General features: G+C 32.4%; 1 protein-coding gene across 3 annotated transcripts in view; it reads right to left on the bottom strand.

Annotated features, from left to right (window-relative positions):
• bchs (WD repeat and FYVE domain containing 3 bchs) overlaps positions 1-26375 on the bottom strand; it is a 1305514-nt gene that overhangs the window by 854074 nt on the left and 425065 nt on the right. For 2 of the 3 annotated variants that reach the window (XM_090399415.1, XM_090399430.1), the window contains exons 22-24: positions 24464-24636; positions 12045-12273; positions 1405-1541 (exon numbers count right to left, since the gene is read on the bottom strand). In XM_090399415.1, the coding sequence (XP_090255541.1) occupies positions 1405-1541; positions 12045-12273; positions 24464-24636 (539 nt within the window). The remainder of the gene's footprint in view (positions 1-1404; positions 1542-12044; positions 12274-24463; positions 24637-26375) is intronic. The other variant, XM_090399420.1, reaches the window with a different exon arrangement.

Raw genomic sequence — 26375 nt, 5'->3', positions numbered from 1 at the left:
GATACCCTGCAGCACATCACTTATCAGATGCCTTCTCCTAGAATCTGCTCCTCCATATACTTTTTTGTATCTGTGCATCAGCCACCCTTTTATCCATATCACCAGTTGCATGTCCATCTCCATTTATTGAAGTTTACATAACAGATTTCCATGTGGTATCCTGTGAAAAACCTTTGCAAAATCCAGCAGTATCAGTGTGTAGCTATTCCCTTTATTCACCTCAGCTGTCACTCTCATTATAAAATGTTAGTAGATTACTAATGCATGACCAACCCTTCATAGAGCTGTGCTGCCCCTCAGGGTATCGTATTCTGATCAACTAGTTAAAAATTCTATGGGAATTCAGCTTAGCAGTAAGACACCATGTAAAGAGCTGTGGTACAGTTTCAAAACATCAGCTGAGCATAAGTCATCAATAGTGCAGACTATACTAGTGGAAAGAACACAGTGACTGATCCGCAGATCATTAGAAGACTGTAATATGGCATAAGTAATCATGCTTATTCATTTCTGATCAAATGGTCAAGTGTGAAGGTCACAAATGGTCTGGGGAATGTCTCAAAAAGTGGGAGAAGTATGATGTGCTGAAGCTGTTTCACCTGGTATGGCCTAAGCTCTACCTTTTGATTAGTGCTCAGAAGGATTAAATGCTTGACATGCGACACTTCTGGACAATGAAATGCATTTCACAATGTACACCATAATGTACCATGTTTGTATTACTGTGATATTTATGAGGAAAATTATATGGATCTTAACTGGCCTGCACACAATATTAATATCAATAAACTTCTGGGCTGGAATGTCAAGTGTGAGCAAAACCAGAGTCCAACAGTACATGAATTGGTGGTTAATTTGAAGGATGAATGGTTCATAATATCCGACTGATATTATCATAGTCTGGTGGACATGCGTAGAAGGGCAAAAAGGATGATAAAGAAATACACACTATTCAGGAATATTCAAATTGGCTCTCTGAAATAGAGTTGTTCTAATATTTATGCAGACTCCATAGCTCAGTCTGTAATAAACAATGCACTTTGGTTGGAAAGAACCTGTGTTTGAATCCCCTCTAGGAATGCACTTTTATCATGGTTCATTTCAACTGAAGAGTGAATTAGTTGTTCTCATATAGAGGATGAATGGTTTTTCTCCCAGGAATTACAGTTTTTCATCCAGCAAAACAAATTGACCAGAGGAATATCATGCAATTTACAGACAAAACACACTGGCCTCATACCCCCTGTGCTCTGGCCATAATCCCAAATAAAAACCACCACCAATACTTATTGGTAGTGGGGTTTTTGGTTGAATCTGTCCTCCACACATGGTCGATTAAACACTATTTTTACATTTGGAATTAAATAATTAAGGAGAAAAAAAAGTATTGCTTGCTCAAGTTACCATTTTAGCTATTGATCGGCAGTCAGTTTTGCTGTAAACTCTTCTAATCTTAGCCAAAGTCATTACAGATACTGCAGCAGCATTCAGTCCAAAAACAACCTTTTCTTCTGACACGAGTGGTTGATGGGCTTCAGATCCTATAGTTAACATAGAACATATCAACAGCTTTATAAAATAATGAATAGAGAAGTAATATGAAAGATGAAAATGTGGTTTAAACTATAAGATTTATGGTTAATTTGAGAAACAAGCACATTTCATAATTGTTCAAAGACAGACAAGAAAGAGATCAGTGGTAGAACTTTTGTATTGCAAAATCTAACAGTAGAGATGCTTAAAGTGGTCTAATGAACATTTTAAATAGTATGATGAAAGCAGCCTTGAATATACAATAAAAGTTTGTATGTGACAAGAGTTTTAGTTTCACTGTTGAATGGCGAAGAGTTAAACCCAGAAATATGACAAAAAAAAAAATTAGACTAAATTAAATTTTATTATGATTTTTAAAATCATAATAAAAAAGAAATAAAATAATAAAAATGAAAAAATAAAAATAAAAAATAAAAAATTATATTATATTACTATACTAATGATTCCATGTTATTATGCTCCATTATTTGATTTAGTACATAAATATTTATCTGTGTTATTAATGTTAAGTTTATTATGTTAACTTTAGTAATGTCAAGTAAAGTAATTATTCTAAGATGTACGTTGTGTCTCCATAAATTCTTTACTATAAATTTATCTGTGTTGACTGGCGAAAGGGATTTTTATTTATTCATTGTATCCTAATGGAAAAGATAAAATATTTTAAATAGTTTCTGTTGCAGTGTTATTGACCTTTTGTTTATAAGAGAACCATGCTAATATAACAGATGGAAGAAGATAAAAATCAACGGGGGAAAAAAAGCTCTTTCAATGAGATTTTTTATGACTAAAAAACAATGAGGAGCAACAAGAATTCTTATTAGTCGTTAAATTTATAAAACTTAGAACAACTAGTTTTGCAAAAACACGCACACACAAAAAAACTGTTGGCTTCTTTCAGGACGACAATTAACACAAAAAAGCACACAAAAGAAGATAAGTACATAGTTTTTGAAAGACTGAAAAAATTATCACAAAAGATAATAAATTCACTCAAAATAAATGCAAAAAATATATATATATATTTCTTTATAAACAGAGGTCAGAGTTTATCAAGATCATGTTCTTACTTTAAGACAAACAGTTGTTAAATCACAGGAATACGATGAGACCAGTATTTGGTTTGATAGAAAATATCTATCACAATAGAAAGGTGCATGCTATTTTCACTGTCGTTACTCATCTGCATAGAATGTGTTATTAAGAAAAGTGGAATTAAACCTGAAATTAAATTTGGAGATACAATAGACATGCAATGTAGAGACCACCATCACAATGAAATTATGTGTTATATAACAAACAATGAAAAAGTCCTGGCTTAAGTCACATAGCATCAATGCTATTTTAAGCTCACTATTAGAAACAGTAAAAGCTGAAACCTTCATGATAGTGACCTAAATTCAATAGCAAACATCACAATTATGAGACAGAGTAAATGGTAAGAAGTTGTACACTGATGACAGAACAAAGAAAAACTGCAGGAAATAGAAACAAAACAAACCACAGGAAAAGAATAAAGAAAACTGTGGGAAATATATCAAAGGAAAATCGTGGGAAATAAAAGAAAGTGGGAATATGAATGAAGGAAATGGCAAGAAATCAATACACTGATGATAGAACACAAACAACATGCAAAAAAAGAAAGTACAAATGCAAACAATAATAAGAGGAAAAAAAAGGAACTACAAGAGTATCAAATTATAAAAATAAAATCATTAATTAACGCTTAATTTTGTTAAAGGTTACAAACTTACTCACCTGAAATCTTCATAAACTAATACATGCAGATGTAACAATTTGGGTTTTTACAATTCATATCAAAAACTTAGGTCAAAAATTCAAGTCAGAAATTTAGAATATCTTACCTTATAGATGATCTTTCAAACATAAAATGAGTTGTTGCCCAAACAAATTTCACACCTTTTACTTAATCACTGACTTACAGAATACATTTATACTAGATGTACATTATTAGATCCTGTCCAATCAGGAAGCTGACATTCACACAACCTGGATTTATAACTTTCCCCAACAGGCTTACTAATTCAGACTAACATTTATCACTTCTCTTCCCTTCATATTTGTAATCAGAGGTGATTAAATTGGTTAACTGCTGAAGTTACACAATTTAATTTCATGTCAGTTTTAATGGTACATACTGCACAGTCTATTATGAAAATTACTGGTAAGCTACATTAATATAAGCTAACATAACATTACAAAATGTAAACATTAATTGTGGATTTTTTTTTATAATTTCATACTCTTAAAATTGTATCCTTTGTCTTACATTTCTGTTTGTTTTCATTGCTACTTTTTCATTTAGTATGATTTATGTACGATTCCAGACAATGCATGATTTCCCATCATATCCTTCATTCTGTTTCCTGCAACTTCTTTTGTTCTATTTCTCAAGATTCTGCCTCTACTATTACCCTTGTTCTGTTTCAAGTGATTTTTTTTTGTTTTATTTCCAGTGATTTCTTACATTTTGTGATTTTTTTTTTTATATTTATTTCTTATGGTATATTTTGTTCAATTTCTGATAATTATTTCATTTCTCGCAATTTCTTTTCTTCTATTTCTACCAATGTGTGTAGTATTTTTTACCAAGAGTTATTTCTGGTGAGATCCTTTGTTCTGTTTCCTGCAATTTAGTCTGTTATATTATTTTCAATTTGTTGCATACCATTTTGTTTCATGGGAACAAAGTGCGGAGATCAGTACTTTTGCTCTAAATTCACTATAGCTAACTTTGCATTATAACAAACTATGCTTCTTGTCTACAAAAGTTCACCATAACCATCGCTTACTGTATTAAATTCTTTTTTTGTTTTGAGCAAATGAATCTTATCATTGTTATCTTATCATCATTATACACTTCAAGGATTCGAGCTTATTATGACTTGTTTGGGCCTCAGAAGCTATTAGCAAATCACTTCAATGGATGACATGGTCTTTTTGCTGATAGATTATAAAGAAAAACTTGTTTTGGTAACTAAAACATGTTTCAATAACTAAAAAAAAAAAGGTACTATTATTATTATTATTATTTTTTTAAGTTCAGAAATTATTGACTCTATTTAGTTATCTTACATTAGCTACTTAGGTGGCATTTTTTAGAATTGTCAGTTATCGTTTATTTGCTGTCCTAATCTTTAAGCAAAAATTTTACACTAAATAAGTTTTTTACGTGAGTTTTTCTCCATTTTTATATTTATTCTGAGTATATTTTGATGTTTTAAATTAAAATTTTCACTTCCATATGGTTAAGCATTGGTTAAGCTAGTGTATGCTAAACTTTCACTCAACTCTATTTTTGTACTGGGTTCATTTTAAGCACAAATTTATGACACATTATTTTTAGGTATTTTGTCATTTTCAGCATGTCTTTTCCATAATCATATGAAATTCATCATCATCCTTTGCCATTTTCTGCTCGCTGTTGTACAAAGGCCTCCCTGAAAGTCCTCCATTCAATTCTATCTTGAACTTTACTATGCCCAGTGAATTCCAGCCATCTCTTTAATCTTATCCCCATATCATCTCTCTGGTCTTCCTGTAGCTCTCTATCCATCTCCGGGATACCATTCAGATATCAAATTGTCCATTTTTGTCATTCAGATATCAACATTGTCCATTTTTGTATGTTACTTCTTGCGATATGACCTGTTACCATTGCCATTTGGATCTCTTTAATTGCTGTTATGTTTCTCATCCTAGTCTGAGCTCTGATCCAAGTATTGCACTTTCTATCTAGAATGGTAATACTAAGTATAGATCCTTCATTTTTCTCTGGGTAATCTTCCACTTGGTGAATTTTTTAGTCAAAGACCACATTTCACTTCCATATGTCATGAGTGAAATTATACAACTGTTGAATTTTCTTCTTTTAAGGCAAATTGGGATGTTTCCTTTGAATACTTCACAGTGTTTTCCAAAAACTATCCAAAACTTTTATTCTGTGTATAATTTCTTCAGAGTCTTCTGGTACTGTAATCTTTTGTCCTAGGTAAACATAGGAGCTTACTATATCAATTTCCCAGTGTTCCAATTGAAATGACTTTTTGGTGATGTATTTATTATATGTTATTTTGGTTTTGCCTTTGTTTATATTTAATATTTAAGGAGTGGTATGATAGACTTTATGTTTCCTAGGAAGGACCTCCCACGATGAGTCTTTTGACTCCATGGAGGCCTGAATAATAATAATAATAATAATAATAATAATATATTGCCTATTGTATTGAATAATAATAATTGCCATAGAAAATTTGGAATGAAAATCACCAGTAAATTTTAGTCAAAAACTAAAAATATACGCAAGAAAACTGTAACTGTATTCTTACTGGAGAATTTTCAGAAAAAGTAAAAGAGCTCAACTATTAAGACACACTTTTTAGTGAAAATGAAGAATTAAAAGGGTTGCTTAAGATTCAAAGCTGAATATCTCAAAGATGACATCTACATCCTTTTAAAGAATGCATAGAACTGAGTGGAGCATCAAAATCACCATTCCTCACCTTATGGCTGCATCCAATTACTGGGTATCTAAATGGAAACTGAACAAAGACAAGCTGGCAATTTGGAATTTAGCTGAGCAAATTATATTCTCACTGGTTTAAGCCAAAATAAAATAATGGTAACACATGAGAAAATTTCATTCCAGCTGGATCACTGCTGTTTTAGTCACACACACACACACACACACACACACACACACACAGGAAAAAGAAGAGAAAAAAAAAAGTCTGCCACTAGAACAAACTCAAACTTAATATTAGCAGAATTTAAGGTAGACAGTATAAATACAAGCAGTATCAATAGAAAAGAACACACACACACACACACACACACAGGAAAAAGAAGAGAAAAAAAAAAGTCTGCCACTAGAACAAACTCAAACTTAATATTAGCAGAATTTAAGGTAGACAGTATAAATACAAGCAGTATCAATAGAAAAGAAGTGAAAAAAAGAATTAGAGAAGTACTACATCAACATAATGGGTGTTACCAAAACAAAGAAGATAAAAAGGTGAGCTTTTTCTAAGCAATAAGAACAAGAAAAAATATTCATGCAATAACAATCAGGTAAAAGGAGGGGTTATAATATTCAACACTAAATATGAGTAAAATCTTCTTCTTGAATGGTAGGCAATATCAAGTAGAGTGATGTGGGCAAATATCAGAATGGGGAACTAGACAATGAGACTTATATCTGCATATGGTCATACAGAAGGGTCTACTAAGGAAGAAGTGGAGGAATTTTTGGAGGAGGCATCAGAAAATGCAGCTGACACAACAAAAAAGGAAAAGTTGGTCCTTGTTAGATATTTCGAGAGCAGAGTTGGAAATAATTTCCAGACATATAGTAGAAATGTCTGGAAAAAGTGGAGAAAAGGGCAAAGCTAATAATAATCATAAATGCTTATTCAAGATTACTAACACCAAATTGCAACATAAAAACGTGCATAAATTCATATGGAGAGAAGACATAAGAAAGAAGAAAAGTCTCATTAACTATATTATGGTTTAGAGTGATACTGTCATACTTGTTTCAGGACATGAGAGTATACAAAGGATTTAAAATAAAAAGTGATCACTGTTTAGTTTCGAGCATGATAAAAATGATTATCATATTGAAATGAAAAGTGTTAAAAAGAACCAAAGTTCAGCAACTCTCATAGTCAAACTGTACACTCCAAGAACAAGGCTTTGGAGACACACTAGCAGACCCTAAAGAATATGTTGTTTGATTCATCAAGAGAGGTGTGTGGTGAGGTTGTCTGCAAATATAGAAAAATCAGAACTCCATGGAGGAATTAGGAAATTAAAGAGGACCTCAAGGGGGGGGAAAATGTATACTGAAAGTTAATGGCAAGTAAGTTGGCAGGCACACTGAGAGAATACAATTAAACAAACCAGCTAAACAAAAGCTATCAGAAGAATTTGACAAGAGCACAGAAAACAAATATCAGGAAGATGGGAAAATATTCTGTTTAGTATAGCAAAAGCTTAGAAATCCAAGAAAGAGTATAGTAAAATGATTCACAAATGATAAACATCACATGAGAACTGAAGGTATTTTAGATGTCTGGAGTAATTACAATGAAAGGTTGCTAAATGAAAGAGTAAGTGAAAGTGCAGTGGTAGAAAAATTCAACCAGGAATACATGTTAATATCTAAGATAGCAAAATAATCCATCAAAAGCTGGCACGAGTGCAAGGTAGCTGGAATAGATATATGACCAGAAATACTAAAAAATGGAGATATAAAAGTTTTACAGTGGCTACACTGTATAGTTCAGAAGGTGTAGTCAGAGGGTTGATTCCAGATGACTGGAATCAATTCCAGTTTTCCCATAGTTTTTAGCTTGCTTACATCTGTATTCTCTAAGAGCACAAGCCGAATTATTTTCTAGGAACTTTTGATATGCTTTCTTCTTTTCCTTCACTGCCTCTATTACTTTCTGTATCATCTGTGGAGTTCTGATTTTTCTATCCTTGACAGACAACCTCACTGCATGCCTTTGTGGCTGAATCAATCAATTTTTTCTTCAGTGCATTCCACTGAATCTCCAAGGTTTGGTTCCTGTTCTCAAACTATTAAATCTTATATCAAAATTAGAGATGTTAATATCAGCTCTATTCCTCATGTAGATGTTATAATCCTAAATAAATCCAGTACAAGTCTGTAAGAATCCCTGAGTAAATTGAATAACTGTTGTAATAAATTTGGTCAGCAATAAAAAGACAAATACAATGAAAATAGGCAGAAAGATGGAAAATATGAACTCATCCTAAATGAAAAACCTATAGAACAAGTAAAACATTTCAGCTATTTAGGCACATGTTTAAGTGAAGATGGCAAATTAAATATGGAAATAGACAACAGAATTAGCACAACTGGTATGGTAGTAAGTCAACTAAATAAATTTATATGGAATAAAAGAGAAATTAGTCAAAACACTAAATTAGCTGTATACAAGACAGGGTTCATACCAATTTTAACTTATGGATCCAAGGGTTGGTTAGAAATAAAACACTTGACCAAAGACCGGAGACCACAGGTATAAGAGTCCTGAGAATGATTAATGGAGTGAACAGATGATATTCAATGGCAATAGTTTGTATGATCGTGCGTAGGACATACCACATATTGAACAATGATAGGATTTCTCGTTATTATGAACTGCACTATGTCTTTTTAGATGCCTTTCATTTGAAAAAGTCTTGCCACACTCTGAGCAAGAAAAAGATTTTGCTTGACTATGAACTGATAAATGTGTTTTAAGATTACCAGATTGTGAAAAGGGCTTATCACAAACTGGACAAATAAAGGGTTTTTCACCAGTATGAACTAAAAAAAAAAAATGATGATATTAGAAAAGAATTTGACATTGTTGGCCTTTGGGAATGTGTTAGCAGAGTTAATCTCAAGCGGTATGGTAACTTAAACAGAATGGTAGAGGAAAGGATTAGCAAAACAAGTGCTCTTTGCCAGGCTGGTAGGATAAAAACCAAGAAGAAAACCAATGTAGATGGACTGACAGAGAAAAAGTAACTTATAAGGCAGAATTGTAAGATGTGATAACATTGGAGTCTTGACAGACAACAGATTAATTTGAAGAAAAAATTGTTGATAAGAAGTTAATAATGATGTAACTTTTTATTTAGTACTATCATAATATCCTGTACACCTCCTTCAGGTACATATCATTAATTTGATGATAAGACATTAGAAAGGCACTTATCATTAGGTGATAAGTGCCTTTGAGGTGATAAAAGAGATAATATAAAATAGTGCAATTGCTTAAACAGAATAAGAGAGTGAAGTTCAGCAAACCAGTTGTCTTCGTTTTAGAAATTATGGACTTTACAACCGTGTTATAAATAACATGGTTGTAAAGTCCATAATTTCTAAAATGAATGCTAATCAGCGTGTAACACTTAAAAAAAAAAAAAAAAAAAAAAGGAAACGAGTTGTCTGATGCCAGGATAGCAGGGAGGAAAAATAAATTAAAAAAGAAGAAAAGAAAAACCAGATGAAGACCAAGATATAAGAGGAGAGATGCATTTGGTAAGGTATTGTTAAAGGAAAATATGTAACACAATAAAGATCTTTTACAGTAGAGAATTGATTATAATGTTAAATTATATATATTTTGGTTGTGTATCACAAATGACAGTGTAGAAGAATAAACAATGGAAAATTCTGTCATCAAATTCCTGTAATGTACACTCAAGGGGGAAATGGTGTACAACATATTATGCTAGTAAGATATGAAAACTGTATATCATTACTAACTTCCTATCCATAATTTCCTTCCAGATTAATCTGTAATTTGTCATCACTCCAATTATGCTAGATTTTTTGCTGATAGCTGCATTTATTCCTTGAATCGTAATCTTCCTCTGGGTTGTTTTTCTGCTGTTTTGCCATCAAATACTGTGTTGTTAACCCTTCTCGCTCATTCTCTTTAAGTGACCATACCACCTTACAGTAGTTCTGCTCATTCTGAATGCTAACAAGGCCAAATTCCTTTTAATATCTTCATTTTTAACATGACTCTGTCAATGTTGACATCTGTTTATTTCATTAACTTTATCAGAACTCTGATATTTGTGGCATTCTGTCTTTGACCAACTATTTCTAATCCAGTTCTGATAGGTGTAAGTTAAAACTAGTTTAAATACTGTCTTTACACTATTAGTTTAGTGTTTGGACCCATTTCTCTATTATTCCATATAAATTTATTCAGCTCGCTCTTTCTCAACATACCAAATTTGCTTATTCTGGTGTCACATTGAATTCGCTATCTTCAAGAAATAACTAAAATATTTTACTTATTCTATAAGTTTTCCTTTCAGGATGCAGCTGTTTTCCATTCCCTGTATATTTCTGCAGTCACTGCTTTTTTCCTGTTGATGTGCATACGAAATCTGTTACACCAGGTTTTCAATTTACTTAAGGAATACTACTGTAGATTTGTAGTGGATTTATTTAAAAGTATTAAATCATCTGCATAAAGAGCTGAGTTTAATATCTCACTGGCATTAGACCTAATGTCAAAATTGATATTGGGACTAAAACCACTCTTTCCTTCATAATGTGATCCACAGAGATGATTATTAATGGAGACAGCATGCACATTTTCACATCTAATTTTGAAATCCATACCATCTTCAATTCTAATTGCTGACTCGCAACTAAAATATGGACTATGTATTGTTTAAAATAATGTTCTGTTTACAATATTTTACTGTCACATTTTGAATGGCTTATATCTTTGCATCTTTTATAGATGCCATCAAATGCCTCTTCTAGAACTATAAAGCTTAAATAGAGATCGTTGTTTTATTTCAATGATTTGCCTTAAAATTATAATCTGATCTGACGAGCTTTATTTTGTCTGAATGGAGTTCCCCCCCCCCTCCCATACACAGCTAAAAAATTGTGGAGGCTCCCCTTCCACAAATTTTCTAAGATGTGTCCTATGAAAGCTCTACTCCAACAACACAAAATGTGGCATTCTAACATATATATATATATATATATATATATATATATATGTTAGAATGCCACATTCATATGTTGAATATATATATATATATATATATATATTCCACTAACCAACAAGAATAGGAGCTTGCAAGCTTCCTTTATAGCAAGGTTCAAGCTGAAATAATAAAGCAACTGCCTGTGAGGATAAAACATCTTCAACAATACCTTGCAGTGCACTCACTGTAAACACTTATTCCTCTATATATTTGAGCATTTATGTTAGAGTATCATTTACTCCAGCTAGATTGAAACATTTTACTTTTTTGATAACTTTTCTACCTTGAGTGAAATCTCATATAACAACTAACCTTCATGAAAAAATTCCTTATGAATATTCTTCATAATCCTAGACAGGATTCAAACCAGATCTTTTTTTCCAACCAAAGGAACAACATTACAGAAATACTATTTATTTGGAGATTTATCTTAAACTTCTATTAAGAATAAATTATCATAGCTCAGATTAGGAATTTCAAATTATCTGCATGATTTAAGTGGTAATTTGCCCTACCATGAATTTTATTTTGCATGTTAGGCAAAACTGTTAGCATATCAGAAAATTGTTAACAATTTTCTGATATGGTAAGATCATCACCAACTTTTTTTTAGAAATAATTTTCCAGGTATACTTCATCCAGAAATCTTAGCTAGACAATGATTTCAGGCTTATGACTGAATGTGTCTGTCTCCCATACATGTACAAATGTTACATTTTAAAATATAGTCACTACAATAAAAACATTTCTGTTCTTTTCTAACCAAAGCTATTAAAATTATTATTAGTTCACAAATTTTATCACACAAAAGGTAATCGATAAAGAAGACATCCTGTTTAATATATTTAAGTGCACAGTTTCATGAATGAGCTTCTATGAAGGTTCAACTTGTGGAGACACACACACATATATATATATATTCCACTAACCAGCAAGAATAGGAGCTTGCAAGCTTCCTGTATAGCAAGGTCCAAGCTGAAATAATAAAGCAACTGCCTGTGAGGATAAAACATCTTCAACCAAATGACAAGGTCCTTGTTTCCAAACAAGTCTGGACTGACGTCGAAACTGTGGTGGTGTACCTATGAAGCCAAATACTGAAGTTGCTACAGTCAGATTAGCAGCTCCACCTCCAGGATTTTGAGAGATGTAATGAAGCTAGAAAATAATATAAAACTAGAGTGTACATATGTACATACATGGGCACACAAATGATAATTACATAACAATTACAAATTGAGATCTGATAAAAAAAGAAATGCCACACTATCTGATTATTATTAAATTATTTAATAAATTGATTCACCTATCAAAAGGTAAAATATTAATTGTGTATGTGTATGTTTTATGAATAGGAAGGAATATTTTATGTGATTGAACTCTCAATGACCATGACATCTATAGCTATTGAGCAAAAAATATTTCAACCACTGTGGCTAGATGAATAGCTAATTCAGGAAGGAGAAAACAATAGCTATACTGATATATTTATATAACTATCCTTTCTTTTAGGGTTACACGGTGATCAGCATTCATTTTAAAAATTTTAATGGAATTTACAACTGTGTTAAAAAACTTTTTTTTATTATCCCGACGTTTCGATCTTCACATCAAGATCATCATCTGGATATAAGTATACAGAATAAGTTGAGTCACATCATTAACTGTAAGCTAGAGAAACAATGATTTGATCACATGTTATTCTACTGGCGTGACCTCTGGTAGGAAAAAAAAAAATAATTAAAAAATAAAAATAAAATAAAATAAAAAATAAATTTTTACATCAAGCTAAATTCTATTTTTACAATGACAGGAATAAACATTCTTTTAGATGGTTTTCTTTCAGAAACAATTGGTGTCCTATTTTTAGTATTACAATTCTTATTTTTGATTTACAATACTGGATTTTCTACAGTCCTGTTTATAGTTGTTCTTGGTGAGGAAGGTCGAATATATACCTTCCATATGTTTGGGATTTTTAAACCATCATTGTTGTTCAGCAACCATCCCCCAATCTGAACAACAATGATGGTTTAAAAATCCCAAACATATGGAAGGTATATATTAGACCTTCCTAACCAACTATAAACAGGACTGTAGAAAATCCAGTATTGTATTTCTAAATCACTTAGGGAATTGAAACAACGTAGATCCGAATATAAATTAAATCATACTTTAATAAATATTTCCGATATTTCGGCAATGTCACATTGCCATTTTCAAAACGAACTTACAAAAAGGCAGGTGCACACAGGCACTAACAATACAGTAACTGAGAATGAAGATATGAAGCTATCGTTCTCCTAGAAGTCCTGATGGTGCCCTCTGGCGGGCTAAGTAGGCGTTCTTGGCCGTTGGGCTGAAGGTCTGCTGATGTATGCCTCCCAAATTTGGGGCAGTCGCATACAACCAAATTTGTTGAGGTTTGGAGAGTTGCTTAGGGCAGAGGCTGATTCCATAAATAATCTTTTGAATTTATATTTGCTCCAGTGTATTACTGTTGCTTTCTTCCATCATATTCTGTGGCGAGTATCCAGAGCATGGTCTGCAAGACCAGAATGGCTATACTTGTAAAAGTTCTAGGAGAACGATAGCTTCATATCTTCATTCTCAGTTACTGTATTGTTAGTGCCTGTGTGCACCTGCCTTTTTGTAAGTTCCTTTTGAAAATGGCAATGTGACACTGCCGAAATATGAAATATTTATTAAAGTATAATTTAATTTATATTCGGATCTACATTGTTTCAATTCCCTAAGTGATTTAGAAATGCATAACCAACGTATAAGCCTGTCTACGAGAATCCAGTGTTGTAAATCAAAAATAAGAATTGTAATCTAAAAATAGGACACTAATTGTTTCTGAAAGAAAACCATCTAAAAGAATGTTTATTCCTATCATTGTAAAAATAGAATTTAGCTTGATGTAAAAAAAAAAAAAAAAAATATTTTTTATTTTATTTTATTTTTATTATTTTTTTCACCAGAGGTTACGTCAGTAGAATAACATGTGATCAAATCATTGTTTCTCTAGCTTACAGTTAATGATGTAACTCAGCTTGTTCTGTATACTTATGTACGCTCCAGATGATGATCTTGATGTGAAGATCGAAACGTCGGGATAATAAAAAAAGTTTTTTTAACACGGTTGTAAATTCCATAAAATTTTTAAAATGAATTTATATAACTAGTTTCACTCTTATTACCCAAAAATTACATCAGATGTATGTAGCAAACACATAAAAAAATTGTATTAATAAATATAACATTAGAAGGATTCTAGTCAATAAAAACTCTATGGATGTGTATATTCTTGTGCATGGATGAGTGCTCTCTCTCATAAAGAAACATAACATTTTTTTTAGCAATAAGAAGGATCAAATCTTGGACTTCTTACATTTAAATGCCTACGATTCATTTAATCATCATTTAATTCAGGGATTTTTTTATTTAATCTATTTCATAATAACAGTATAGGATTTATGAAAAATTCTTGAGTGCTTGACATTAGCTTGGATGAAGATATCAAGAGTTTTAAAAGAGAAGTAGCTTTGATGTCCTGATATACTTATGTCTCTGACATAGTACACCAATGTTCAATAGAACAAACAAAATGGATTATTTTAGTGGATGTTTAGGTTTAATAGAGTGAAAAATGGAATGTAATTTGATAAATGGAGTGAATGATTTTAATTTTATAATCTCTGAGGATTTTGGCTAAACTGAAAGTGACAGAGACAATATATAGAAAATAAATATAGCTTTAATATCTTTCGCTGCTTGAAATATATCTATAATATCTATGCAATGAATTGCTGATTAGAGATAATCCTTGAGATATATATTTCTCATAATAGGAAAGTAAGAAACTGGAGTTAGTTTGCAAATTCATCCTTGCGAATATCAAGATGACAAGAGCCTTAAGAGATGATTTGTTGATCAATTTTTAGCTTTCCAAAAGATCAAGATTAAATTAATGCTGAGGAAAGAGAGCAAACAATTTGTCTCTAGTTCAGAAGTATATTTTATTAGAGGATAGGTTCTGGTAATTGTTTCAAAAATATTGAAGGGTTTATTGATTCTATGTTAAGATGATGCTATCAATAATCTGGGCAAGAGCAGATATGTTTCTAATGCTTCCCCATCAAATGCCTCGATATTACAGATAAAGGCCAAAACTACAGATAAAGAACTCACCACTGCTGGATCCAAGTTCTTTTGATGTATATTATCTTTATATCTGTATTAGAGCTAGCTTTAAGGATCTGTAAAGTGGGATAATTGAAAGTAGATTCTGCATAGCCTATTAGGAATAAGTAAAACCAACAGAGGTATTGGAACTAATGTTCAATTGTCAAGTTTGTATGGTACACTAGTTTGCAAGTATCAGAATTTATTTGAATATTAAATGAATGAGGATGGGCTGCCAATTTGGGATGCAGTCAACCAATAATGTGAGACCAGATCACATAAGGCACTGTTTTTTTCAGGAAATTGTTGAGTCAACTACAGGAACTTCAAATTAAATAGACCTGAGGATATACACAATCAAAATAAGAAACACTAATGGAAAACAGAAAAACTTGTCATCAGGAATTGGGTTTAAAAGATTCAAACTGGCTGGCTAAGTGATGGCATAGCTACTGTCAAAGCATCAATCTAATTTCAAAACTCTACTGTGAATGGAGTAAGTCTAAGTGGTAGATGATTTTTTTTTTTTTGCTGAAGCAAGAGAACAACCTTATTTACCAAAAACATATGTCAATTTCTCAAGTAGAAGAAGTGGGTTATCTAACCCAGTGCTTCCCAACCTTTTTTTTTTCATCACATCACACTAATCAAATTAAAACATTTGTATGGCACACTGAAGAATCATTATATATGTTACCGTGAAAGACCAAAATTAGAGAATGTCAACATTCTCCAGTGAATGTCGACACATATCAAATACGTAGGTGAAAGACCGACGTATTTGGTTATATTATTATACATTCGAACCATTGCCGGTATATGTCAACAAGCACAGATAAGCTCTGGTGGGGGGTCGAAACGACAAGCCGAGAGGACACAAACTGTTATGACACTTTGAATTGCACAAGAGTCCCCTGCTTTTACAACTGCATTTAGTCGTGGAACACTTCTTTTTGCAATTACAGTGTGTACTGACAAACAGCAGAGTGTTCGAGAGTCTAACAAATAGATGCCACAGAGAAGCAACAAAAACGCCAAATCCTCTGCCACGATTGAGCTCACGTGGCATCTATTTGTTAGACTCTCGAACACTCTGCTGTTTGTCAGTACACGCTGTAATTGCAAAAAGAAGTGTTCCACGACTAAATGTAGTTGTAAAAGCAAGGGACTCTTGTGCAATTCAAAGTATCATAACAGTTTAAGTTATTGTAATAAATAAGATTGTATAATGTTAATCACATAATTTATGCGTAAGTTTATTATTGGTCTTATTTTCTTTTCTGATTTAGAATGTACTGTTCGTTTTAGGTTCAACAGTTTATTTACATGTGCTGTTACTTAAGCTTTCTCATATATCATAACATTTTTGACATATTATGATATATTTTGACATATATCATAATATTATTTCTCCTATTTTGACATATATCATATATTAAAAAGTTGCATTTTTGTCTTAATGTAATAAAAATATTTTATTCATCATTCACCATCAGTGCATGCTGAATGTCGATATTTACTGGTGTAAGTGAGAAATAATGATATTTAGCAAATATTTCGTACATACACCAAGCGACTATGTGAATGCTGACATTCACAGGAGAATATCAACATTTGCCAGGTATCGGTCTTTCACAGTAACATATATACCATTTCTTGAAAACTTTTAACTTCATATATTTTGCATGGGGCACCAAATGAATTTCAAAACACCAGAATGAAATTTTGTAATGAAGGTTTTCATAATACAACCAGTACAAAATACAGATGCAAACTGCATCTTTATATCTGGAGGGGGGGGGGGAAAGAAAATTAAATTGAACAGATTTATTATTGCAGTGCCAGTAAAAAATAATCACAAAATAAAATAATTAATTTGTTTAATGAGAAGACTTGTACTTGTTTTTGCAAACACAAGTTTTTAACTCTGGGTCAAATGCTTGAAAGAACAAATTCTTAATCAAGAATATTTTAAACATGACCTCTTCTCTTGATCGTGAATATTGAAGAGAAAGGCAGTTCACAAAGATAGGCTATAGCAGCAGAAGTGTCTAAATTACTTTTTCTTTAACTCATTTTTTTAGTCAACCAGAATTCAGATAGCTCAGTATCTTTAAACTGAACTTCAAAGGTTCGAGCATTCTTAAAATCTAGGAGCTCTTCCTTTTCTTTCACTGAAAGATTCAAGTCTAAAATATTTTCTGCCAGTGATGCAAACAGATTTCAAACCCAACCAAACTTTTGTATGTTGGTTTGGTCAAAATAAAAACAAGGCTGCTCCTCAAGCATGATTAGATGTCCTATAATACTAATAATTCTTCACTAGGATTAGAATTAAAACACTGACTAAACATTGAAAGTGAAACATTATTAACTTCATATTTCCAAAGCAGAATTTTAGATTTCAATCCATTAACTTTATCAGTACAGTTAATGTATTTTTGTTTAGTACATGCATTGTTTTAATTAAGTTCATTCAAATGCTCAAATATAACTGCTAGGTATGTCATTTTTTAAGTCAATATAGTTGGTTAAATAATTGTGAATAAATAGTCATTTTTTTTTTAAAAAAAAGTTTAAATTTTTCTTTAAGCTCGTGAATTATTACAGGTGATTTTCAACGGGGGGGGGAGGGGGTATTGATGAGAACAAATGTTTTTATAGAATTACTGAAGGATAACCACCATATGCAACATTTGATGCTCCAGAGGGACTTGCAGTTCAAGGATACCAGATTTAGTAATGGCTTCTGTGAATCTGTCTACAAATATACCTCAGACCAATGAAAGTAATTGTGCAATTCTGACTTAGGAGTTAACAATGTATACAATGGCTATGACTAAAAAGAGGCTTAGATTGTACTGTAAGGTAGATGATTATAATAACTGACAAAGAAGCTTGAGGAAACTGCATGGTAGAGGAATGAGGGTTAAATTGATGAAGAATACTTGGAAGCATGAGCTGCATAAAAGACAGAACTGTGTAAATGCAACATCATGAGAAGAGTATTGATGAGACTGATGTCCTAAAAAGAGCAGGATAAGAAAGAGAGATAACCATGGTGAGGAAGGCAAAATCAGATTAGAAAAAGAAGCTATCCAAAGACATGAAAAGAAAATCTGAGAGAATTTTATAGCTATGTAGCAAATCAAAGAAAGAATGCCCATTGAAGAATATCCATAGTGAATACAGATGGCAGACAAGTGTCAGATACATGAAAAATAGCTCAGATGTTAAGTCATAGCTTTAGTGAGATATATATTAGGAGCAAACCCAGTATCCAGACCCATTAGCTGTCTGGATGCTGGGGAGGAATTGTATGAAAGAACAGAGGTAAATTAGAAGTTGTTACAAGAGTTTGACACTAATATCCCAACCACTCCAAGCTGTAATTGAGAAAAGCTCTTGTAACTTCTAGCTAATCTGCATCTATTTTCCATCCAATTCCTCCTCAGCATCCAGACAGCTAATGGGTCTGCTCAGAATATACCACTCTAAAGCCATCACTTAGCATCTGAACTATTTTTCATGCATTTGACATTTGTCTACCATCTACATTCACTATGGTTGGTATAAAGCATTTGCAAAACAGCTGTAATGCCCTTGACCAGGTTGTTCTGGAATTTTACCTCATGCAATATTCCTAATGAGTAGAAGGAAAGGCAAGATAATTCCATTATACAAAGAGCTAAGACTGATAAAGCAAATTAAAGACCAGTTATTATCTTCAATGTGGTCATTAAGGTATTGAAAAGACTGGTTACGAATCACATCCAAAGGTAGACAGACAGCAGCAGAATCATCTATAGAAGATGATTCTGCTGTTTGTATAATTGCTTCAGAAATCTACTCATGTTCCATAATTGAGTCACAACAGAGTTGGATAAGTGGAATGGATATGCTATGATAGTTCTGGATTTTGCTAAAGCATTTGACATAAAACACCACAGCAGAAGTTGGAATACAAACTCAAATGGACAGGTTTACAGAATAAATTTGTGACAGAAATTGAGAGTCACTGATGTGACAGGTATAAGAAAGTGATGCTAAGTCTAGAGTGACTAGTGGTATACCACAGTATTCAGTACATGGACCACTGTTGGCATGTAAATTAACAATATTGGAGAAGGTCATCAGTGTGATATCCAGTTGTTTGCTGATGAATCTAAGTTACAGACAGTGACAAGGAATATAGGTGACAGGGAATCAACACAGGCTGAGTTGAACAGATTGGTTAGGGCCATAATATATTGATTATTATATCATATAATAACCAATAATATTTTGGTTGTATATTATTGAAGAAGAAATGAGAGTTTGAAAGAAAACATACGAAGGGGCCCTAAAGCAAAATTTGAAATACTGATTGATTCAGTCAGAGAGGCAAGGCAAGTAAAGTTATGTACAAAAGATTGAAAAATCAGAACTTCATGAAAACTTGAGAAGTAAGAGGCAATACTGGAAGAGAAAAATTGATGCTGAAGGTCCCAGACAAGTAGGTCAAAAAAAAAAAAAAAAAGCAGGCACTATCAGGGAATTAGAGAAAAATGTAAAAAAGCTAAATGTAGAAGTTAAATATTATGAAAGTGGCTAAATGTTCTGGAAGTAATTCAAAACACTTAGTGGAAAGCTTAAAGAGATTATACAGTTGGAATAAAAACTGATCTTCAGTAATTTGATAAAAACATTTGTAGAATATATGCAGTTCAGCAGATGATATTCAACAAGAAATGTGCAAACATGAAGGAATAATGTTTTAAAGTAGCTATATTGCATAATTTAGAATGCCTGAGCAGTGCTGTCACACATATGTCTATAAAAAGATAAATAAAACTGGGTTTGAGAAGTTTAGAAGAATTCGCTACTCCATGTTTGCTAAGATTTGTGCAAGTTGAGAAGAAAAATAGTGGAGGAAAGAATTGGGAATGGATAATTAGCTTAAGAAATAGCATGATCAGATTTTCACCTGAAGACAAATAGCTGAGAGATCATGGGAATATAACAAGGATCAGTATTTAAGTATCACTGATCTGGAAAAGATACAGATAGTGTGTCAAGATAAAAGCTGTGCAAAATACAAGTTATATGGTTTAAATGGGACATTAGAGAAAGCAATATGTATGGCTCATACTTAAGCTCTACATCAGCTATTAGAATTTAAGACAGTACAAGAAGAATGAAGATTGTAGAATTTTCCTCACAAAACAAAATGACCACCCATTTAAGAAACCAGTCTAATTACCACCAAACAAACTATTTTCCCAACAACACACACAGATCAAAACCACCCATGCATTTCAGAAAAAATGTCACCTCCTGGCCAGTGAGGTCATCAACATATCAAAACCGTACAATTCCAGACTCTCCTCCTCCTGGATATATAGGCTTCCAAAAATTCATAAAGAAAATGAACCACTATGCCCAAATGTAAGTTCACCTACCTACAAACCAGTCACACACTTAGACAAGGTGCTCTCTCATATTACAGACAGACACCAATGCTTCATCTATAACTCAGCCTGCTCCAAGTCCAGTATACAAACCCTTACCCTTCTCAACAGTGACAATGGACAGTTTTAATATCTCTTCCTTATTTACAAATGTCCCACTTAAAGACATCTCTGATCTAATCCAAGTAGAATGCCACATATTTCAGTTCACTGAACTGAAATATGTGGCATATTTCAGTTCAATTTTAGTTTCAATGGCAAGGAAAATTCTACAAACAAATAGAGGGTATAGCAATGGGCTTCTCTTTCCTCCTCCATCCCTTTGGCAAATTCTTCATAAAGACTTTGAAAAGAATGTCTTAATCCCCTGCCTCCTAATCCACTATCTAGTTACACTATGTAGATGACGTGTTTGCTATTTGACTACATGGCCCAAACACCATAAACACTTTTCTTTCCCATTTGAACAGCCAACATCCAAGGATACAATTTACTACAGAAACAGATAGTAAGAACAGTCTGCCCTTCCTAGATACTCTAGTTACAGAACCAATTAGATTTGGTCCTAAGACCTTTGACTTCTGCATTACTTCAACATTGGCATCTCTTCTGGTTTTGGCTCCCACTGATGAGGCCTCAATAAAGGCCGAAACTGGTCTGGATAGTGGCCCTTCCCATAATGCATAGCATAATACACCTGAAACATGTATACTAAGGCAATTATTATGAAGTCATTAGCTCTATATATAAAGTAGCCTGGTCATTAAAAGCTGCATCCATAAACTTTGCTAACACTCTAATAAAGGATTAAACAAGAATATACTTTTTTGGCATTTTTAATTCATGATATGATTTATGATTTTAATTTAATTTCATTTGAGAGGCTCATCTGTAAATCTGCTTCTGCTCTAACTATCCTAACCTAACAAACATGGCCAAGAAAACTCAACTAAAGTCAATAAGTGGTATAAATTTAGGACTATAGGCCCTCCTGTATTTCTCTGTTCATTCTCATTTACTGAAATAATGCCTGAATGAAAGTGTTGATGATACTAACATAATTCTCCTGAAGATGCCAATTTAACTTTTTCAAAATCATGGAATGAATAAGTGAATTTTTTTAGTTATTATGTCATCTATGTTGTTAACTTTCTTAAACAACATTGAGTGACCAAGGTGGAGAATAGTCTGAGAAATGTTTTCTATGAGGATAGCAGATTGTATGGGTTGTAAAATTTAATTAATAGGTGAAAAGTAGAGAATATGACAAAAAAAAAAAAACATTTAACAATATTGTGTGCATAATGCAGGTCACCTATAATGAGTCTTCAGATTCCATGGAGATTCTCATGCAATAATAATTATGCTAACATAATGTCATATTTGACACAAACAAGAAATAAATTGAAGTATTTTATTATACAAAGTACGACAATTAGAAAATGCATTATATTCCATTTCCTCCCCAGTTTAGAATTCAAACTTTTGTGGTTGGCAAAAAATAGGAAATTTTGCTGTTGGAATAATATGTAGGTATCAGCTCAAACTTCTTGAAGAATCTGCTGACAGATTTCCTACATGCTGGAAAGGTACAGGATCATAACTCTGCATTCTATTGTAATAGTATTGTTGTAGGATTGTAGAAATCCAAAATTTGTTGCATATGCTATGTCAGGGGTTACAGCCATTTGATTACATTATGGATTTGGCAGTAAATCAAATCCTTAATGGTATCAAATGGACAAAATCTCTCAACATAATAAACAGATTCTGGATTCTTGCAATTCCACACAAGAATACCAGAATGAATGCAGATATCTTAATCCACATATGATGGGCATATTAGAACTTATCAGCAGATTCCTGTTTCATATATTTCAATTTTTTTTTTGTCAATCACAAAAGACAAACTTTCACTCCTATGTTTAGCCAGTGTTTAGCAGATTCCTTGTGACTAGTTCAGAATATTTTGGATAGGCTGGACAATCAGATGAAAAAGAATTAGTGAACATCACTATTACAATCAGTACCTTAATTCTCATAAGTCAGGTGTTTATCATCATGTAGAATGTAGACAGTCAACAAAATATCCACTAGAATGATATCTGCCAGATTTAAACAGTGTCATCACTATGAATGTTTTCAAGGATTTATTACTGTCTGAATTTCAATCAGTTGGGGAGATTCTCATCATTAACAAATATAAAAATGATTAATTATTTGTATTATGTTACCTTTCTAGCTGCAGCACTAGTGGACCAACTGTGGTATTTATTTTGTTTTCTGTCCTATTTAAATTGTTTGTTTCTTCCACAATACTGATGATGTATGTTATTTTCAGTATGAAATATTTGTGGTTAATTTTCAATAAATCTTTAACTACACAAATCTTTATCATATATGTTTCAAAACATACATCATAAAATTCCCGATATGAACCATCAAGTGGGTATAGAGGATATTATGATACTACTAATATGATTACATGAAAATGTGACGTAATTACTAACTTCCTATCAACAATTTACCTGCAAATTAATCTCTTATCTCTCATGACTCTAATATTCATAGATCTTATATTTTGGTCTTCTAAGGCATTTCTTATTACATCAACCCATATAAATCTTGGTCTTTTTATGGATTTTTTTTCTGGTATTCTGAAAAAAAAAAAAAAAAAAAAAACACTTGTTTTGCTGTCCATTCCTCTCCCATTCTATTTTAGTGACTATACCACCTGAGATCAGCTCTGTTCACATGTTCCTGTATGTTAATAATGTCAAGTTCCTTCCTAATGTCTCAGTTTTAATATGATTCTGCCACTGTTGCCATCTATTCACTCTGCTAATTTTTTCTCAGTGATCTAATATCTGTGGCCTCCAGTATTTGATCACACATTTTATCTCTAATCCAGTTCTCAGATCCATAAGTTAAAATTAGTTTGAAAGACTGTCTTATATACAACTAGTTTAGGATTTTGACTAATTTCTCTCTTATTCCATATAAATTTATTTAGAAGACTTTCTATCATGCCAGCTTTGTTAATTCTGTTGTCTATTTCCATATTTAATTTGCCATCTTCAACTAAAAATTGTGCCTAATGGTGAAATATTTTACTAGTTTAACAGGTTCTTCATCCAGGAATTAGTTCATGATTTCAGTGTTTCTGCCTAATTTCTTGGTTTTTGTCTTTTTATTTCTGATTTTTATAACAAGATTATTACAGCAGTTATTCAACCAAGAAAATCCTGCAGACTTCTACTTGATTCATTTAGAAGTATATCATTTGCATAAAGTAAAGAGATGAGATTAACCTTTTTAATTTTGATATCAGGTTTAATACCACTTTCTTTCATAATGCAATCTACATAGATGATGATGATGAATAACAGAGGAGATAACATGCACCCTTTTCTCATATTTGATTGTTTCTATGAGAACTCTACTCCAATCAACTGGAATTCCACACTCTGACCAGGCCTTCTGAATTATGGCATGTGGCCACTGTAAAATTTTTATCCCTCCAACTTTGAGCATTTCTTAGTTGAATATTTTCTACTCCAGCTGCATTCACATTTTATGTTTTTGATGGCTGCTTTCTCTATCTCAATTATTGATATGAACTCCTGATTGCAGTCCTCTTCAACGTTTCAAATATTTTCAAAAAAGAAAAAGTAAACAGTATATAATATACTCTGACACAGCTGTCTTACCTTTTGAGTACTCAGATGGTGACCATCGACATAAAGGGACACTGAACTATTCTTTAGTACAGCTCTATTTAATACTACAACTAGATGGTGCCATTGCCCTTCTTGCAACAAATCTGGTGACCACACTCTTACACAGCATTCATCTCTTACTTCTGGCTCCCAATCTGTACCTACTATAAAATACAATAATTAACATCAACAAATCAGATACACAAGTTATGATTAAGCAAACACATTCATTAGACTGGCTAGGGAATTAATAATTTTAATTTTATTAAAAATGTAAATTTATAATTTAAAAATATAACATTAAATATAAATATCAAGGAAGATATAGTCAAACTTTCTATAAATTCTCAAAGGATTTCGATGCAACATTAAATCCTTAACTTTAATAAGTAGCAATCTTACAGAATGAACTGTCATGGAATATAGCTGACCACACTATCTTTTATACTGATTACATTAAGATTACACAAAATGTACAATCATCTCTCATGACAGCAAACAGTGCTATAATGAACTTGCTCATTATATCAAATTCTGAAAAGGTTCTGACTAAAGTGTACAGATACAGTGCTAAAATAAAAATAATGGACAGTGTAGGAGGGTATGAAAGCAGGCTATCTTGAAGTGAGTGAGAAACTGACCACAGAATGCTCAATACAGTTTCTCATGTTTGAAATCTGAAAAATGAAATGACATTAAAAGATTCACAGGTACCTGTGGTTACAAGTGACATAAAACAATACATTAAATTTAATATTTGTGGTAAATCTGGCCTTTGTGATCAGGCACTGAATATTCTACATAGAATTGACCAGAAATGCACCTGTCCATTACATTCATATCAAAATGTGGTATGAGTATAAATTTAAAGAGGGCTATGAAATTCTAAACAACCACTCAATTTTTAAAAATAATGATGTTCAAAAAATCCCAAGAATATGGATGGCACATATTTTACCTACATAACCTTTTGTTCTATGAGTTCATTATAAATATTATTTAAGACTGTAGAACTCCAGGATATCAGCCTTAACAAACACATATGCTTAATTATTGATTACTCCACCAGTTTTGCTGTATTAAAAGTATTAATATGAATTCATTCTCTGACCATGTTATTAATAGGATATAGCTTTGATGTAGTTTTCTTTTTTTTTTTTCTTTAACTAGAAGTGAGGCCAGTAGAGTAACAGTGTGTGTGTTTATATACTCCAGATGATGAACTTAATATAGGGTGACCAGACGTCCCCTTTTTTTAATGAGATCATCCCTTTTTTAGACTCTGGTCTTGATGTCCCGAAAAAAACCTAACGGGACACTAACTGTCTGTTCTTTTATTAACTTTAGTCTCATTTTGTCCCTTTTTTGAATTCATGACATGATTTCATTCTTGTATGTTTGAATATGGAAAGGATAATGTCTTTACTGGAGACTCGATATCTTGAGATCGAAAACATTCATGCTATGACGATTATCAACTATTATGAATGCACTCTCTCTGTGTGTGATAGGATGAAAATGCTGCAACCAGTGGCAGCACTGCAGCATCTGGGTGGTAACAAGGTTACTTTGTCTAGCATACCATTGTTTTGTGCTTCTTATGCTGGCCTGTTAGTAATTGTGAAAGTTAAAGCGAGTATATATTGTGAGTGGTGATATTTCACCCAGATCTTATCATGCCGAAAATGAAGTGTAGTTTCACTCGAGATTTAAAAGAAGAATATCCCTTTTTGAAAGACAACGAAACAACAAACGAGTTGCAATGTACTGTGTGTAGTTCGGTTTTTTTCAATTGAACATGGAGGCCGTTCTGATATAAAACAGCATTTGACGAAGCAAAAACATAAATTGGCAGCCACTGCTCGCAGTTGTTCAAGTCAAGATGTTACATCATTTTTCATGA

This window comes from Typopeltis vanoorti, chromosome 1, assembly GCF_054136105.1.
Source record: "Typopeltis vanoorti isolate ZY-2024b chromosome 1, IOZ_Tvanoo_1.0, whole genome shotgun sequence".
Taxonomy (NCBI): Eukaryota; Metazoa; Arthropoda; class Arachnida; order Uropygi; family Thelyphonidae; genus Typopeltis; species Typopeltis vanoorti.
This window is presented reverse-complemented; position numbering and strand designations above follow the sequence as displayed.